The sequence below is a fragment of the Dama dama genome, chromosome 13 (genome assembly GCF_033118175.1).
Source record: "Dama dama isolate Ldn47 chromosome 13, ASM3311817v1, whole genome shotgun sequence".
Lineage (NCBI taxonomy): Eukaryota > Metazoa > Chordata > Mammalia > Artiodactyla > Cervidae > Dama > Dama dama.
This window is the reverse complement of record NC_083693.1, coordinates 29582590-29601160: the sequence shown is the minus strand read 5'-3', so window position 1 is coordinate 29601160 and position 18571 is coordinate 29582590. Positions and strand designations below refer to the sequence as shown.

The 18571-nt window shown below is 42.8% G+C and overlaps 1 protein-coding gene and 1 non-coding gene across 3 annotated transcripts in view; one reads left to right on the top strand and one right to left on the bottom strand.

Annotated features, from left to right (window-relative positions):
- WDR93 (WD repeat domain 93) overlaps positions 1 to 18571 on the bottom strand; it is a 46085-nt gene that overhangs the window by 10671 nt on the left and 16843 nt on the right. For both annotated transcript variants that reach the window (XM_061159605.1, XM_061159606.1), the window contains 9 exons: positions 16180 to 16258; positions 13945 to 14063; positions 12022 to 12060; positions 8620 to 8704; positions 6402 to 6573; positions 4867 to 4937; positions 3800 to 3886; positions 2445 to 2564; positions 1661 to 1874 (listed from right to left, as the gene is read on the bottom strand). In XM_061159605.1, the coding sequence (XP_061015588.1) occupies positions 1661 to 1874; positions 2445 to 2564; positions 3800 to 3886; positions 4867 to 4937; positions 6402 to 6573; positions 8620 to 8704; positions 12022 to 12060; positions 13945 to 14063; positions 16180 to 16258 (986 nt within the window). The remainder of the gene's footprint in view (positions 1 to 1660; positions 1875 to 2444; positions 2565 to 3799; positions 3887 to 4866; positions 4938 to 6401; positions 6574 to 8619; positions 8705 to 12021; positions 12061 to 13944; positions 14064 to 16179; positions 16259 to 18571) is intronic.
- On the top strand, positions 13268 to 13340 carry TRNAG-UCC (transfer RNA glycine (anticodon UCC)). Its single transcript has one exon. It is a non-coding gene; the product is annotated as a tRNA-Gly (tRNA).

Below are 18571 nucleotides of genomic sequence, written 5' to 3'. Positions count from 1 at the left end.
AGTCAGAAAGAGAAAAACAAATATTGTATATTAATGCATATATATGGAATTAAAAAGATGGTCTGGTGAATCTATTTATGGTGCAGCAATGGAGACACAGACAAAGAGAACAGGCTTGTGGACACAGGGCGGGGAAGGAGAGGGCGGGATGAATGAAGAGACTTGCATGGACACATATACACTAACATGTGTAAAACAGATAGTCACTGGGAATGTGCTGCATGACTCAGGGAACTCAAACAGGCTCTGTGACAGCCTAGAAGGGTGGGATGGAATGGGAGGTGGGAGGGAGGCTCCAGAGGGAGGGGACATGTGTATACCTGTGGCTGATCCACGTTGATGTATGGCAGAAACCAACACAATACTGTAATTATCCTTCAATTAAAAAAAAATAAATCAAGGGGGAAATGTAGAGTCTGCTTTTCCACTGCTTAAATGTGGGCACGGCCAGATGACATGCTGTGCCCAGTGTAACACAAGCAATGCCCAAGGCTTGGAAAGCATCAGTGAGCCTTGACAGCGGCTGGGAGCCCTGAGGTTTACTAAGAAGCCTGAGACAGCCTGCAGGAGAGGCTGCAAGGAGGAGTGCCTTGGCCACCAGCTGCCAGCTGCCTGTATGTGAGTAAGGCCCGCTAGTCAGCCCCTTGCCCATGGGCATCTGTGAGAGTCAAGACAAGCCCAGAGGAGGAATGATTGTCCAACTGAGCCCAGCCCCAAGTGCTGACCTACAGCATCAGAGGCTAAATGGTGACTGTTTCCTTAAGTCGCTAAATTGTGGAGTGGTTTGTTATATGCAGCAATAGATAAATAAAATCAACCCTGAATATTCTTTGGAAGGACTGATGCTGAGGCTGAAGCTCCAGTATTTTGGCCAAGTGATGTGAGGAGCCGACTCATTGGAAAAGACCCTGATGGTGGGAAAGGTTGAGGGCAGGAGGAGAAGGGGACGACAGAGGATGAGATGGTTGGATGGCATCATCGACTCAATGGACATGACTTTGAGCAAACTCTGAGACATGGTGAAGGACAGAGAAGCCTGACATGCTGCAGTCCATGGGGCTGCAGAGAGTTAGACACGATTTAGCGACTGAACAACAACCACTTCTGAGGTGGAGGAGAGAAGGATGTGATCCAGGAGAGGCTCACAGAGAGCCTTATCTGAATTGGAGATGATCTATTTCTTAAGCTTGGTGATGGGGACAGTGGAGTTCCCACCCCCACCCATATGTATGCTAAATACACACCCTCACACATACTATACAGGTTATTTGCATGCATAAAATATTTCACAATTTAAAAGAGGGAGGCTTTTGAAGAAACTGATTACGAACAATATTTTGGCAAAAACGACCCTCTTCCTGGTCACGTGAGATAGGAAAGATGTTATTTGTGCCAACACACAATTTATATACATAGAACTCATATATATATATCTCCACATGTATAGGGTTGGCCAAAAAGTTCATTTGGGTTCTTCCATAAAATGTTGCAGAAAATAAACCCAAACGAACTTTTCAGCGACCCAATAAAAGATTTAGTGATTCTGAGAAGCCCATTGAGAGAGTGATGACCTCTGAGAGGTTGTTTCGGTTTTTTACTACTAAATAGGGCACTATGTCGGGGCAGATCATGAACCCCGCCCTTCCCCCAAACCACCCACCTCTCCACCAGCAGACTGATGGTGGAGTTCTGGACCCCCGAGGCTGTCACCAGATGGAGAGACGCGTCTGTACACAGCACCACGCATTTCATGTGGCATTTCACTGAGCCCTCCGGATACACATTCTGTCCTTTGTGGACTAGGAAGTATTTCAGGAAGTGGATGCTTTGGCAGAAGCACTTTTCAGGAAGAGCAACGACTCCAAGAGTGAGTCCTGGAGGAAGGGAGGGCACGAGCAGGTCAGGAAAGGGGCAGAGGGAGGCAGCCGCCAGCGCGAGGTCTGTGACCAGCGAGTGTATGAGTGACAGGAAGGCAAAACCAAGCACTGAGGGGCTTCCCTGGTGGTCCAGTGGCTAAGAACCCACCTTCCAGGGCACGGGATGTGGGGTTTGATCCCTAGCTGGGGAACTAAGATCCCACAGCCCGTGGGCCACCTAAGCGCGCGCCACAGCTAGAGACGCCTGTGTGCTGCAGGAAAGACCCAGGAGAACCAGAAGAAAAACCAAACAAAACCCAGGCCGCAAGCATCCTTCAGAGTGAAGGCAGCCTATCCACTAGGCTGTCCGTGTTTTAACTAACATTTCCTACATAAAGTAATTCATATCTAACGCCCAAGGGGAGAAGGGATCCCCCCCACTTCAGGAGGACCCCTTCTAAGTATGTGGGGGAACCAAACCCAAGAAAGGGGACAAGTCAGCACTGGAGCGGAAGGGAGGAAGCGTTAACCCGGGCAGGTCCGGGTGTGTAACGGAGGCGCGGCGGTGGAGGGAGGAGCGGGGCTTACCTTGCGCCAGGTCCCAGAGCGAGAGCACGCCGTCCTCGCAGGCCAGCACCAGGTAGGAAGAGCAGGGACTGAGCTGGGACCCCACGATGGGTGCGGCGCACGGCCACACGCCCTCGGGGTCTAGAGGGGAGGACGCCACTCACCAGGCCGCCCCCGGACCCCCGCGCCCACCCCCGCCGCCACCTGGACGGTCTGAGACCCAGACTGGTCTGCCTGTCTGGGCTCACCATCTCTCTCCTCTCTGTGCCATGCTGTCTCCTTCCTCAGCATAATAAGTTCTATGATTATTATTATACTACAGTTAACAGGGATTGGAGCTTCCCTGGTGGGTCAATGGTAAGGAATCCGCCTGCCAAGCAGGAGACATGGGTTTGATCCCTGGATTGGAAAGATTGCCTGGAGAAGGAAATGGCAATCCACCTCGGTATTCTCCTGCAGAATCCCATGGACAGAGGAGCCTGGAGGGCTACAGTCCACGGGATCGCAAAAGAGTCCCACACGACCCAGCGACTGAGCATGGGCAGGAACACTGAATGAGTACTTACTAGGTGCTAAGCACTGGAGCGGGCACTTTATGGGCTTCATTTCATTTAATTCTCACAAGGATCCTATGAGGTGGGTCCTATTAGAACCCGCATTTTACAGATGAGCAGAATGAGGCAGAGAAGGAAGTGACTTGCCCAAAGTCACAAGAGCCAGTCAGTACAGAAGTGGAGATTAGAAGCCAGGTTTCCTGGGAGAGGGATGGAAGGAAAGAAATTCTTCCTTTGTGAGTTTTTAAACATTACTTCTGAATATAACTCTGAAGGACAGCATAGTGTTAGCTCAAGGAATTCACACAAAGTGAATTTGCTCGTGGAACTGCCTCTCTGAGTTTGTCAAAAACAAACCACCACCACTCATATTTCTTAAGTGCCTTTCAACTTCAAAAGAGCCCTCACGTAGAGAAACTGGATTTTGCTATTCATGACTAATGCGTGCAGTACATAAGGATGGTGTAACTGAGTGGTTTTCTGCTTTGGGCGAGAAAACGGGACTGGGGTATCAGGTGACCGGCCTGAAACCACATAGACTGCAGACACGTGCTGGGACCAAGCCCCCCTTTTTTTACCTTCACTGCCTAAGGAGCCCTGTAAACAGATGGGGCTCTGTCCCCATGGACATCATCTTTAAAAACATGACAGTTGAGAGACACAGCCTTGGGGTCACACCACAGCTAGCAAGCCACCCACTCTGCACAGCTCTGGTCCCCTAAAAGCCACGCGGCTGTCAGTCACGTGCTCTTGGCTAAGCTGAAGAAGGACAAGATCTGAGAGCCCTGAGCTTAGGCGACTCCCATCCCGGCAGTAAAGTACCAGCTTTATCCTTCAGCGTCCGGTTAAGTGAATAGAAGAAAAAGTTGTGATGGTCAGTCCAGTGTACACCAAGGACACAGGCGAGCCCTGGGGAAGAAGAGAGGAAAGGGGCGTCACGGAAGGAGTCTGGGCGGACTTTGATTTGGGTGGAGGGGTTTGCCCAGGAGGAGGTCAGTTTGAAATGGTTTGTGCCAATGGGCAGCACCCAACTGAGGGGTGAGCTACCAGCTGAGGGGCTGGGCACCCCCAGGAGGGCTGCTCCTGGGGCCAGCTCATCTTCCTGTGCAGGCAGGATGCTCACTACTACCCCTTGGCTGCTTTCACATCTTCTAGATAAATTCTTGTCCACTAGGCTGTCAGTGTTTTAACTAACCTTTTCTACAGAAAGGAATTCATATCCAGAGAGTTGGACCATAAAAAAGGCTGAGTGCCAAAGAGTTGATGCTTTTGGGCTGTGGTGCTGGAGAAGACTCATCAGAGTCCCTTGGACTGCAAGGAGATCAAACCAGTCAATCCTAAAGGAAATCAACCCTGAATATTCATTGGAAGGACTGATGTGAAAGCTGAAGCTCCATTACTTTGACCACCTGATGAGAAGAACTGATCATTGGAAAAGATTCTGATGCTGGGAAAGATTGAGGGCAGGAGAAGGGGGTGACAGAAGATGAGATGGTAGGATGGCATCATTGACTTAATGGATGTGAGTTTGAGCAAACTCTGGGAGATGGTGAAGGACAGGGAAGGCTGGAGTGCTGTAGTTTATAGGGTTGCAAAGAGGCGGACACGACTTAAGAGACTGAACAACAACAAAAATCCAGAAGCAGCCTGGCGGGATGTGTACACACCATCCTCTGTGGCAGCTCACACCCTGAAGACGGTGCCAGTGTCCATCATCAAGGAATCTGGACTCAGGGGTCACAGGTGCAACTAGAAACTATTAAGCTGCAGCTGGCAACCCACTTTCCACCTCCTTCCCTCCCAGCAGGCAGGGTGTGCTGAGCAGAGCTTCTCTAGGAGGGCTTGCTGGGCATTCCCCTGTGATGACCACCTGCTTCCCCCTCCTTTACCTGGGGGTCTCTTGACTCCCGCTGGCATTGGGATTACGCGACTGGGAAGGAGGAAGTAGAACGTAGCCATACTGGGAAAGAAAGAGACACTGGTCAGAGCCGTGGTGGACTCCTTGGCAAAGACAAGTGCTGGCAGCGTCTTGGTATTAAGACCAGAAATGAGTAGTTCAGAAGGACCTTCCAGGGCGTTCAGGGCCATGAAGCAAATCATATTCTACGTGCTGGTCCTGATGGGTGTGGGCCCTTGGAGTTTGGTGAGGGTTGGACAGGCAGAGTGGTGGGAGTTAGCCCAGGCCAGGAGGAGCACCCAGTATGGGCAGAACCATTCCTGTCCTGGGGGAAGACCCCTTCATGATCAGACTTGGGTGAAGTACATAAATGCTCCTATCCCGGGTATACTAAGTTGGTACTTTTTTTTTTTTTTTTAGTGTCTGTTAGGGCCTAGCTCGGAGAAGGCAATGGCACCCCACTCCAGTACTCTTGCCTGGAAAATCCCATGGATGGAGGAACCTGGTAGGCTGCAGTCCATGGGGTTGCTAAGAGTCAGACACGACTGAGCAACTTCACTTTCACTTTTCACTTTCATGCATTGGAGAAGGAAATGGCAGCCCACTCCAGTGTTCTTGCCTGGAGAATCCCAGGGACGGGGGAGCCTGGTGGGCTGCCATCTATGGGGTCGCACAGAGTCCGACATGACTGAAGCGACTTAGCAGCAGTAGCAGCAGCAGCAGGGCGTAGCTAGCCCTGGGACATTGTGTGAAGTGAGAAAATTCAGGTCCACATGACAGCAAGATGAGAGGTTTCACTCCCCATGTGAAGTAAGAACATTTCTGAGACCTGCAATATTTGTGAGGAGAGCTGGCTGCTGAACCTGCTCCACCAGATACTTCAAGGACTCAGGCTCAGGTTTTACAATAACTGAGGCCTACCTGCTCACTGAGATTAGAAAGTAGCATGTTTTAACAATTACACATTAATGTATTACATTTAGAAAGACTGGATGGAAGTGGAAGAAAATGTTATTAGTGGTCAATTTTCTTTTCCTCTCTAGGATCATCTGTGTTATCTAGATAATCAGGAAAACAATTTTTTTTAAGGAGATGCTATCATACAAAAAAATTATAAAATAGGGAGTTCCCTGTTGGTCTAGTGGTTAGGATTTGGTGTTTTCACTGCCATGATCTGGGTTCAACCCCTGGTCAGGGAACTGAGATCCTGTAAGCAGTGCTGGATGGCCCCCAACTCCCCCTCCCCCCAAAAATTCTAAAACTCTACTTTTCATCTCCATAGACGCCTATTCCTTCTTTTAAATCTATGTTATCATCCTTTGTTCTAATTATATTTAAACAACCTCCATCCAACTTTTCAAAAGATTTTGCTGAAGTTCTCAGAGAAGTCCCCCAAACCATCACGAGCTTTGAGACTCTGAATTAATAAAGGTCCTCCGGTTGATTTCTGCATGTGCTTACAGAGGAGAAGCTCCCAGGGAGGGGTCATTCTGGCCTCACCCCCGTGCCCCTCACCTCCAGGCTCACCTGATCGGCTCAGGCTCCCATTCCCCATCCAGGTACTTCTTGTAGGTGGCTTTTAAGATTGCCTCCCGCTTCTCCCACTGGCTTGCCTTGATGTAGTGATTCTGCCCAGAGCCCAGCCCGCGGCAGCCTGCTATCTTTGCAAAGGCTTCCAGGGGGCTCTTAAATGTGGTACCTAGGTTGAAAATATTCCAGCATTGGTTAAACCTTCTGACGTCCTCCTTCCTGGTTTCTCCTTCCTCCTCTATGCTTCCCAGTTCCCTGAAGAATCCCTCGTCCTCAGAAGTCTGTTCTTGCTCTGCCCAGGTGTTGAGCCTTCTCCCCGGCCTCCCTCCTACTCCACCAGCTCACGGAGCACTGGCAAAGGGAAGCTGCTCTCCCTCCTCCCACTCCTCCATCTCCATCCTGCTGTCATCTCCTGTTTCCAGACTACAGAATCTCCAGAGGCCAGGGAAATGTTCACAATGTCACTAGAGACCTTAGATCACCATTGCTGTCTCTCCAGCCCAGCAAGGCCCCAAACCTTCTAGTCACTTGCACTATTCAGCCATGGCTGAGGACCCTCAATACACAGTCTCCGCCTCCTCTGCTTACACTGATCCAACTGCCTTCCTTTAAAAATTCTCCTTTCTCTGCCAATCATTTTTATCATTCTCCTTCCCAGTAACCTTCCATTTCCTTCTTTCTCATCTTCTCCTAAATCCACAGTGGAGACTTCCCAGGTGGCTCAAGTGGTAAAGAATCCACCTGCCAATGCAGGAGCCATGGGTTTGATCCCTGGGTTGGGAAAATCCCCTGGAGGAGGAAATGACAACCCACTCCAGTATTCTTTCCTGGGAAATCTCCTGGACAGAGGAGCCTGGCGGGCTACAGTCCATGGGGTCGCAAAGAGTCAGACATGACTGAACGACTGAGCAGGCACACCCACAGTAAACCTAGGCGATCTATTTTCTGGGCATGAACCCTAATTTTCAAAACTCCTTTACTCTTTGGAAGGTGCCCAGGGGGTCCCACAGGGCCCCAAGTCCCGTCCTCCAGAGGCAACCATTGTTAGCGGTTTCTCGTACAACTTTCTAGAAACAGACCCCTTCTAGATGGCAGCGTGTGTGTGTTAGTTGCCCAGTTGTGTCCGACTCTTTTGCGACCTCCTGGACTGTAGCCCACCAAACTCTTCTGTCCATGGGATTCTCCAGGCAAGAAGACTGGAGTGGGTTGCCATTTCCTTCTCCAAGGAATCTTCCTGATCCAGGGAATCAAACCTGGGTATTTCAGCCTAACTCTGTCCTGCCCTCTCGACCCTGTGTTTTTCATCTAATCTTTAAATATACTATATTCTATCAACTATTTCTATATTTTATATATATGTTTCCATCTATTATTCAGTCATCTCTTTTTCTACCTTGTTTTAATTACTGTAATAATTACTTTAATTATTGTAATTAAAATTACTGTAATTTATTACTTTGTAATAAATCTTGATGGAGAAATCATATCACCATGTTCTTCTATGAGAGTGAATTGTCTATTCTTGGTCTTTTGCATTTGTCTCTTTGTTTTTAATGGCTGCAAAGTACTCTGAGTGTACCAGATTTACCTCGCTACTCTTATGCCTCTATAAATAGCACTGCAGTAAACATCCTTGTAGGTATATCTCTAAGGTCATGTGTGAATATTGAGAGGATAGACTGTATGTCCTCTGTCTACAGCCAACTCCCACTTAATTCTTAAAACCTTCTCAGATGTTCCTTCTTCTGACAGAGCCTCTGCCTATTCCCTAGGCAGAGTTAGTTACTCCTTCCTCTATGTTTTTCTGGTCGTGGATGTCCCCACTGCTGCACTTAATCGAATCCTACTATTATGGTTTCCTCCTATTCTCTCTTTGTTCACCTGCAGCTTCTAGAGCATGGGTGATGTGTCTTACTCATCTTGGTGCCTGGTGCATTATTGGCCCTCAGCAAATACTGGTGAATGAAGTAACACAGGAATGTAGGAATGAGTGAACTCCACCAGCACTCGGGAAAGGTGTCTCTTTCCTGATGTCCCAATTCTTTTAGTTAATTGTATCCTTGTAACATTTATACTTTTAATCTTTAGGTCCCAGAGCCTATGACTTGTAAATCAGATACTGCTGCTAATGAATGAAAAATGTGGAGAAAGAGAAAGAAAAAAACTAAGAAATCAATGGCAAAAGGAAAAACAGTATTCATGGAGTTATACGTACCTGTAATTGGTTTGGGTGGTTTGATTTTCATTATTTGAACTGGAAGACTCAACTTAACATCTCCTTTAAAAGAAATGTTCATATCCTACAATAAGGAAAAAGCACAGGTAATAAGCCAATAAAGGAGATAAAACAGGATCGTTAGAAACACTCATTTCAAAAGAAGTTGAAAAAAGAAGAAAAACAAAAACAGGTGGGACAAATAGAAACTAAGCAGCAAAGTGGTAGATTTAGACATAAATGCATAAAAAAATCACATTAAATATGATGGCCTAAATGGCCTAAACACCCCAATTAAAAGGTAGAGTTTGACAGATTGGATTAAAAAGGCAAGACCTAATGATATGCTATCAAAAAGAAATTTATCTTAAATATAAAGATTTTAAAAGTATAGGAAAAATATATCTTATAAACTAATTAAAAGAAAACTGAGGTTGCTATATTAATATCTGACAAAATAGATTTCTGAGCAAAAAATGTTACCAGAGATCAAAGGGTCATTGAATAAAGATAAAATGGTGAATTCTCAAGGAGATATAAAATTCTAAATGTTTCTTGCACCTAATAACAGAGTTTCAAAATACATGAAGCAAAAATTCTTAGTGTGAAAGCAGAAATAAATCTACAGTCTCATAGATTTCAACGCTCTTCCCTCAATAATTGATAGGATAAGTAGACAGAAAATCAGTAAGAGTATAGAGGGGAAAGCACTAAGGATACAGAAGACTTGAATAACTTGGACCAATGACAACCGACTACATGGTCTTTTCAAGTGCACATAGAATACTTAACAGAAGCATACTAACACATATATATGGAATTTAGAAAGATGGTAACGATAACCCTATATGCAAAACAGAAAAAGAGACACAGAAATACAGAACAGACTTTTGAACTCTGTGGGAGAATGTGAGGGTGGGATATTTCAAAAGAACAGCATGTATACTATCTATGGTGAAACAGATCACCAGCCCAGGTGGGATGCATGAGACAAGTGCTCCGGCCTGGTGCACTGGGAAGACCCAGAGGAATCGGGTGGAGAGGGAGGTGGGAGCGGGGATCGGGATGGGGAATACGTGTAAATCCATGGCTGATTCATATCAATGTATGACAAAACCCACTGAAATGTTGTGAAGTAATTAGCCTCCAACTAATAAAAAAAAAAAAAAAAGAAAGAAAAAAAAATACATGTAACTCAAGTCACAATAAAACCTCTAAATTTTATTAAAAAAAAAAAAAGAATACTTAACAGAATTAACCATATTTGGGGCATAAAACAAGTCTTAATAAATTGGAAAGGTTTCAAATTATATGAAGTATGTTCTCTGATCGTAGTGGAATTCAGTTAGAAACCAGAAAAAAAAAAAAGAAAGATATCTAGAACATCTCAAGTATTTGGACACTAAATAATACGCTTCAAAAATAATCCACTGGTTTAAAAAAAAAAAGTTAAAAAAAGCAAATTAGGAAGTATTTTCAAAAATGAAAACATAAAATATCAAAATTTGAAGGAAGCAACTAAAGCATTACTTAGATGTAAGTTTATAGCGCTAAATGCCTATATTATGCTATGAAGTTCCTAAGGTCTTGGTGCTTGGTACAGGCACACAAATATTTTAGTGGAACAGGATCAAAAGTGTAGAAATATACATAGGAATGATACTTGTGTTGCAATTGCTATTTTTAAAAGATAGATCAAAGTTGATCTCTTCCTTGCTCCATTCACAAAAGAAACTACCATGTGTATAAAAGAGTGAAATGTGCAAAAAAAAAAAAACAACTAAGAAGTATTAGAAGAAAGCACAGGAGAATTTATTTACAGTCTTGAGATAGAGAAAGCCTTCTTAAGTGCAATGGTTGTAAAGAAAAGGTTAAAAATTCTGACTATAACAGAATCTAAAATGTCTTTACAACAGAAAAGCACATAAAGTAAAAAAGGGAAACAACAGATTGGAAGAAAATATGTAGTTGGCAAAAAATTCACAGGCAATTCACAGAAGATAAGACCTCAATAGCCAATAAAAATATGAGGAGATTAATGAAAATTAACATGAGACACTATTTTGTTTCATCAGTTTGCACAAAAAATTAGTTAATAATATCAAGGTTAACCAGGCTGTGGAGAAATTGATTGATTGTAAATTGTCATGCCATTTTTGGAGGACAATTTAACAGGATCTGTATTAAAACTAAAATTGCACACATCCTTCAGAAGCACTCGGGTACACAAAGAAGAGTTTACAAAGATTTTCACTGCGTTATATAAAAGCCACAAGTTAGGAAAACCTTCAATATCATCAATGGATGAACAACCAAATAAACTATGGTACATCTTTAGTAGGAATATAACAGAGGATGTCAAAAGAACAAGGTAGGTTTGTTTGACATTGCAAAACTTTGCCAATAAGTTGATTAGTATAAAAATGCAAGTTCATAAGAAAATCTATATAGTATGATGCCACTTATATAGAAAATTCCGATAAAATGAAAGTATATTTTTTCAAAATAAACTGATATCTGAATCAAACTATATATTAAAGGCCTATAGAAAACACACACCAAGCTAATAATGGTGATGATCTCTGGAGAGGGCTGCTGAGTCTGCATTACTTGGTTCTTCCCAAAGCGATGTGTTCACATAGCATTTGTATAACTTGAGACAAAACATAATTTTATAAAAGGGATAAAGGAGAGGCCTCTGGAGAGAGACTTCCATTTGGAAGTTGACCATTTCTCTTCTGATAGGCTTGAATCACAAGACCTAAGCCTCTGGAGAGCATGCTGCACTCTGCCTCAGAGGCAGAGTCAGGAAGCTCCAGGGAAGCCAGTCTGTGCTCTGCTGTATCCCAATACAAAGGTGACCTCCAAACCAAAATAGAACAAAAAACCCCAAACACCAGTTTGGTGGATTGGGCTGCTTACATTGGCAAAGGCAAGTTGGATTCTATGGGGCCTGAAGTATATATGATTTAGGGGTCTCTGTAAGAAAGAGAATACAAAGTGCCTATGACCACCTAATACAACTCAGTTTGGGGGCTATTGTGACAGAGGGGAAGTTTGAGTGAGAGGAGATGATGGTGATCTTAAGTGATTATGGTTAAAACATGTTACTTTTTCCAATTTTACAAAAGTCCATGACCATGTGAAAACACTGGTAAGGCCCCTTATCTCAGGGAAACTCACCCCTGAACAAATGACTTGGGTCAATTATCCTCAAGGATAGGGCGCTATCTTCAAGAGAATGAGGGACAAGATCAAGTCACAGAGAATTTGAAAACAGTGCCCTGGGGAGAATATTTAATCAATATATTTGACATTTAGGGTACCTTTAAAAAAAAAAAAAAAAAAAATCTCTAACATGCAAGTTAAATCTCTTTGGAGATATTCTTTAAAGTTTCTTACCATATCTAAACTATCTGCAGTCACAGAATCAGGAATGTTCTGGGGAGAAAAATGAGAAATTAATTCATGATGAGTTTGGTATATGTTCCCCTTCTTCTGTTAATTTTTTGAGTTGCTCCTTCTTCCCCCCAATTACTCTTGTGAGATGTGAACTCATCCCCAAAGACATGGAGGGAGGGCCAATATTTGTGCCGTCCTCTGGCCTGTAGGATTTTAATACATGATACCTGTTCTCTAGGATCTTAAAATGCATTGGGGAAAACAAGAAATCATTAGTGATGTTAAGAGAGAATATGAGCAGAAGGGAGGGGGGTCAGCTAGGAGACTATTACAAAAATCTAAGTTAAAGTGAATATTTCTGATTGGCAAAATATATCAGTGATGTTGACAATTATTATGTATAAGTAACTCTAAATATAATTCACAGTGCAAGAGCTACCACTGTAACAGGCCTTAGTGACTGCCTCTCAGTGTATAGAAACGGAGTGAATTATGGTGAGAAATCACCCCCATTCCAAGGTGCTTTTCCCACTTGGATAATTAGTTAATCCCTCAAAAAATGTGTCTGTTGGGCCCTGAGTAGGATGCCATGGGGATGGTTGACAAAAAGAAGCAGAAGGTACAACCTAGAAATTTACCATCTAGTTAGGAGAAAAGAACTTTCACGCACAACAGGATAGTATATGAGAAGTGTCAAAGAGAGGTACAAAGAATAGATTCTGTAAGAGTTTAGAGGAGGAATGTCTCTGGGCCAGTAACCCTCCCAGAGATACAAAAATCACACCTTGCTATGAAGACATTCACTGGAGAGAAAGGGCATTAATTCAAAGCCACTCAATGTACTTGGCATTGAATGTGAATCTCAATCTTGGTCTCGTAGATTAATTTCACTAACACTTTATAGCACATAGCACAATATGTTTTAAAGGCGTCCTCAGTTGATATTTGTTGTATGCAATGGAACCCCACTCCAGTACTCTTGCTTGGAAAATCCCATGGACGGAGAAGCCTGGTGGGCTGCAGTCCATGGGGTCGCGAAGAGTCGGACACGACTGGGCGACTTCACTTTCACGCATTGGAGAAAGAAATGGCAACCCACTCCAGTGTTCTTGCCTGGAGAATCCCAGGGATGGCGGAGCCTGGTGGGCTGCTGTCTATGGGGTCGCACAGTCAGACACGACTGAAGCGACTTAGCAGCAGCAGCAGCAGTTGTTGATTAAAAAAAGAATAAGTACACTTTGGGAATTCCCTGGTAGTCCAGTGGTTAGGACTCTGCACTTCCACTGCGGGGGGCATGGGTTCGATCCCTGGTCGGGGAGCTCAGGTCCTACATGCCACACACAATGCAGCCAATATATATAATAACTGCACATCAGACAGATGAGAAAATTGTCTTAAAATCTTTTTTTGCTTAAATATTATATTTTAAAGAGATGGCATGAGTCCCAGGGATCACATGTAATTAAACTGAAATAGTAGAGTTCTACGTACCTTCTAAGAATAATATAAAGAATACATATATTCCCATATATTTAGAACAACTCCTTTATACCATAATCTGGAGAGTGTAGTGGAATAGGAGACATGGAAGGATTATTTCAGCCCAGGAGGGGAAAAAAAAATCTATTAGTCAGAGTCAAAAAAAAAAAAAAAAAGACAACACTCCCAGAGAAATGCCTGGGAGTGGTCTTGGTGGAGAGGCAACTCCCAGACAAGAGAGATACCCTGTTCCACCGTTTAAGACCCCTCTGCTTTTTAACCATCTTATTTTAACCAAAGCAAACTGACTCGAGAGACACAGGCCAGGGTGCCTCTTGTCCTGTCTTACAGCCTCCAGACAGGCTCCTTCATCTTGAAATTGCAAGGAGGTATGCTAGATGTGGACAGGGAGAAACTTCTCAGTTGAAGACAGGTGTTACCTACCAGTTGCAGCTGCTGTCTGACTTTTTTCTTTGTATTTACGGCGAGTTGGGGGTACTGCACTTCCTTGATCCAAGACTCCTTGGGCAGTTTATACACATCCAGCCAAATGTCCCCGGCTCCTGCATTGGGAAAGAGGAACCACTGAGCAACCACAAGCAGGCGAGTTTCCTCAGAGAAACGGCCCATCTTCTCAGAACCACTGGCACAAGGGCCAGTGGGCAGGTTCGGAACAGCAACTTTGACAAATGGAAGGAGACGTGGTTCTGTAGCAGTTGTTGCCAGACCTCACTCACACAGCCCCGAGCTCCTCGCCCCAGGCCACTGCCTCTAACTGGAGATGGGCTTCTCACCCTCAGAGCGCTGATGTAACAGTTTTAACCTAACTATCCACGCTGCCTGGTCCCCACGTTTTCTAGGTTCCAAATGGTAAATTCCACTGGTGTTCTGTGTTACAGCTATTCCCACCTGGGAAGGACAGGGGCATATACAGAATCAGTAACTGAGAGGGGTATGGCTGACAAAGGGCTAGAACTGAATTGTGAGAGATGCCTCAAGAGAATTCTTCTGACCAATATTTGAGGAGATGACAGCCCATGGGATGGCTGTGAGAACTTTATCTTGTCAAAGCAACATGCTCAGCTTCTGTACTGAATACCTGCCAACCCAGGAAAGGTTACTTTCCTAGAATGGGATTCTGGCTAAATGTTTCCTTAAAAAAGTAATCATATAGACATCTTGTTTTCAGACTTTTGGACTCCAGAGCTGTGAGGGAATAAATGTCTGTAATTTTAAGCCAGCCAGTTTGTGGTACTTTGCTATAACAGCCCTAAGAAACTACTACAGATAGTATAAAAGTTTCCTTTGGTGCATAAAGCATTACAAAATATGTATCTTTCTCTAGCGCCTAACATCTGAGGGACCTGGGGCAAGAATCTAAATAGAGGCCCAGATGCCAAATGTCTAATTATTTAAAAGTTAAAAGTCAAGCTAATAATCATTTGTATAAAATACATTTTATTACCATAGGAATAATTGCAACAAGCAAGATCCAATGTTGAATGCTAAAACTGGTGGGCAAAACTTTAATGACAAATAGGATATTTCCATAATCTCCAAGTATCTCCCCCTAAATGTTTATCAGTCACTGTGGAGGTTTCAACATAGGTCTCAAAATTCTCTGATCATCCTACATCCAAAAAATGGTGTTTACATTCTCTCCCCTTGAGTGTGGTCTGGACGTAGAGCATGGACAAGGAAAAACAGTCGCTCGACAGTGGAGAAAGCTGGCAGATCACTTTGAGTGATCAGGGTTAACATCAGCAGTAGTGCTATCACATACCCCCCAATATAATTCAATGAAAAGAGCATTTCACCTCTGTGAGATCTTCCCCCAAATCTTTAACCCCAGTTTGAATCATGAGGAAAAATTCAAACTGAAAATCAGGGCCATTGCACAAAATACCTGACTGGTACTCCGCAAATGTGTTGAGGTCATGAAAAATAAGGTAAGATCAAGACATCACACATACAGGTACAGTGTAAAAAGACGATGACCAAATGCAATATGATATCCTGGATTGTACCTTGGAGCCAAAAAAATTATGTAGGAAAAACTGGAAAAACTGAAAAAAAAAATCTGTAGTTTATTGTGTTATACCAATGTTATTTGCTTAATTTTGACAAATGTACCATGGTTATATTAAATGTTGGTGTTAGACAAACTGGGTGCAGGATATGAGGGAATTCAGTCATATCTTTGCAACTCTTCTGTAAATTATTTCTGAATAAAAGGGTTGGAGGGCTTCCCTTGGCTCAGTGGTAAAGAATCTGCCTGCCAACGCAGGGGACACGAGTTTGATCCCTGGTCTGGGAAGATCCCATGTAGTAAGGAGCAACTAAGCTCCTGTGGTAAGGAGCACCACAACCATCGAGCCTGCACTCTAGAGCCTGGGAGCTGCAACTAGTGAGCCCACATCCTACAACTACTGAAGCCAGCACATCCTAGAGTCTGCTCAGCAACAAGAGAACCCACCACAATAAGAAGACCACACACTGCAACTAGAGAGTAGCCCCTGCTCTTCAAAACTATAGAAAAGCACACACAGTAACAAAGGCCCAGCACATCCAAAAATAAATAAATAAAATTATTTTTAAAAGTAAAATGTTTTGGGGGAAAGGGATTATTTGGAGATACTGGAAATCTGAATCTTCTGAAGAGCCTTTGGTCAGTCTTACCTTGTAGGAGCAAGGCTGCAAAGTTCCCTCCTTTAGAAATCTCCATCTTTATACAGGTGGTTTGCTTGCTGGCGTCCTCCTGAAAAGAAGAGAGAAGCTGATTGAGTAAGTTTAGTGTGATGATAGAGAAGAGTGTATTTCAGGGCCTTTTGTAGTTCCCATCAGGAAAAAAATCCTTTTAAAGATTGAGGCATAAAAAGATGCCTCAGATTGCTTCAGATGTTCCATTTTTGTATAGGAATTGGACTAGGTTGCATGTAAAGAAGTAGAACTCAATTTTCCATCTAAAGGATTTTGGACTTATTCCCTGGTTTCATAAATACTCCTGATCATTTGCAGTGATTTCATACTGTCTGATCTCCTGGTCAGGTTGCAAACCCTACAGACCTATGAATAACTCTTCAAAATGTGTTGAAAAGAGCTCTACATGACAATGAAAACTCTGGTCAGTTGCTTGAAAAAAAGGCTCTGTCTAGGCTATAGTACTGCCATAGTCTGATTTGGCTCAAACAACATCTATTTCTCATGATCCATGATTTCCAAGGATTTCTGGCAGATTCAGTGTCTGCTAAGACCTGGCTTCCTGGCTCATGGACCGCCTGCCATCTCTGTGTCCTCACATGGTGGAAGGGTTGAGGGAGCTCTCTTGGGCTGTAATTCCACTCATGAGAACTCTGTCCTCATGACCTAATCACCTCCCACAATGGGGATCAGAATTTCAACATGAATTTTAGGGGCACAAAAATATTCAGTCCATATAAAAAAAAAATTCAGTCCATATCAAGTAGAGACTGAATGGAACCTGCTCGTTATTTTCAGCAAGGTGAAAAACCCTCAATGTATACAGATGTGCTATACCTTTCAGGGGCTCTAAGACTAGCAAAATTAGGTGCCTAGAAGAATTAGGCTAGTAAGCTCCCTAAGTTATTTAAGGAGAGGGAGTTTTAAACATTTTGTTTTTCTTTCACTTTCTTATTTAAAAATGGAAGTATATTTGATGTACAGTATAGTGATTCACAATTTTTAAAGTGTATACTCCATTTATAGTTATTATAAAATATTGGCTATATTCCCCATATTGTTCAAAATATCCTTGTAGCTCATTTTATACATAATAATTTGTATCTCTTAATTCTGTAATCCTATATAACTCCTCCCTACTTCTCCCTACCCCTGGTAAGTACTAGTTTATTCTCTATATCTGTCTGTTTTTTATTTTTGGTCATATTAACTAGTTTGCTCTATTTTTTAGATTCCACATAAAAGTGATATCATACAATATTTGTCTTTGTCTTTTTTCACTTAGCATAATACCCTCCAAATCCATCCACGTTGCAGCAAATGGCAAAATTTCATTCTTTTTATGGCCTAGTAGTATTCCATTGTGTGTATGTATATATGTATAATTTTGAGTTTACTTTTGCGTATAGTGTTAGAGAATGTTTGAATTTCATTCTTTTACATGTAGCTGTCCAGTTTTCCCAGCACCACTTATTGAAGAGACTGCCTTTCCTGCATCGTATAGTCTTGCCTCCTTTGTCATGGATTAACGGACCATAACTGCATGGGCTTCCTATCCTATTTAGTCGACCCATGCGTCTGTTTTTGCGCAGCACCCACTGTTTTGATCACTGTGGTTTGTGGTCGAGTATAAACCAGGAATCATGATTCCTCCAGGTCTGCTCTTCTTCCTCAAACTCGCTTTGACATTTGGGGTCTTTTGTGTATTTCCATACAAATTTTAAAGTTATTTATTCTAGTTCTGTGAAAAATGCCATTGGTATTTTGATAGGGATTGCATTGAATCTGCAGATTGTCTTGGATAGTATGGTCATTTTTACAACATTTTTATTTATATATTTTAATATCAACTTGTAGGTATGCACATGAAGACAGAAAATAGTATAATGAACCCCATGTATCCATTACTCAACTTCATCAGTTATAATATATGGGAAATCTTATTTTATTACCTCCTGACTTCATTAAACATTTTTATTTAATTAATCCTAACTCTTTAATATCACTTACTAGCCAGTCTGTTTTCAAATTTCTTCAATTGTCTCATAAGTGTCTCTCCACAACTGGTTTGTTCAAATCAGGATTCAAATAAAGTCCATGTAGTATATTTAGTTAATTTATCTCTGAAGTCTCTTTTGATTTATAACTGTTACCCCATTTGTTTTTCTTTTTGCCATTTTTTTTTGTTGAATAAATCAGGTCATTTGTCCTATAGGTTTTTTTTTTCACTTTCTGGATTGGACTGATTGCATCCCATGGCATTATTTAATATGTCCTTGGGATGCCTTGTATTTCCTATAAACAAGTAACCAGATCTAGAGGTTTGATTAGATTTAGGTACAATTAAAACAAAAGACAAGAATACTACACA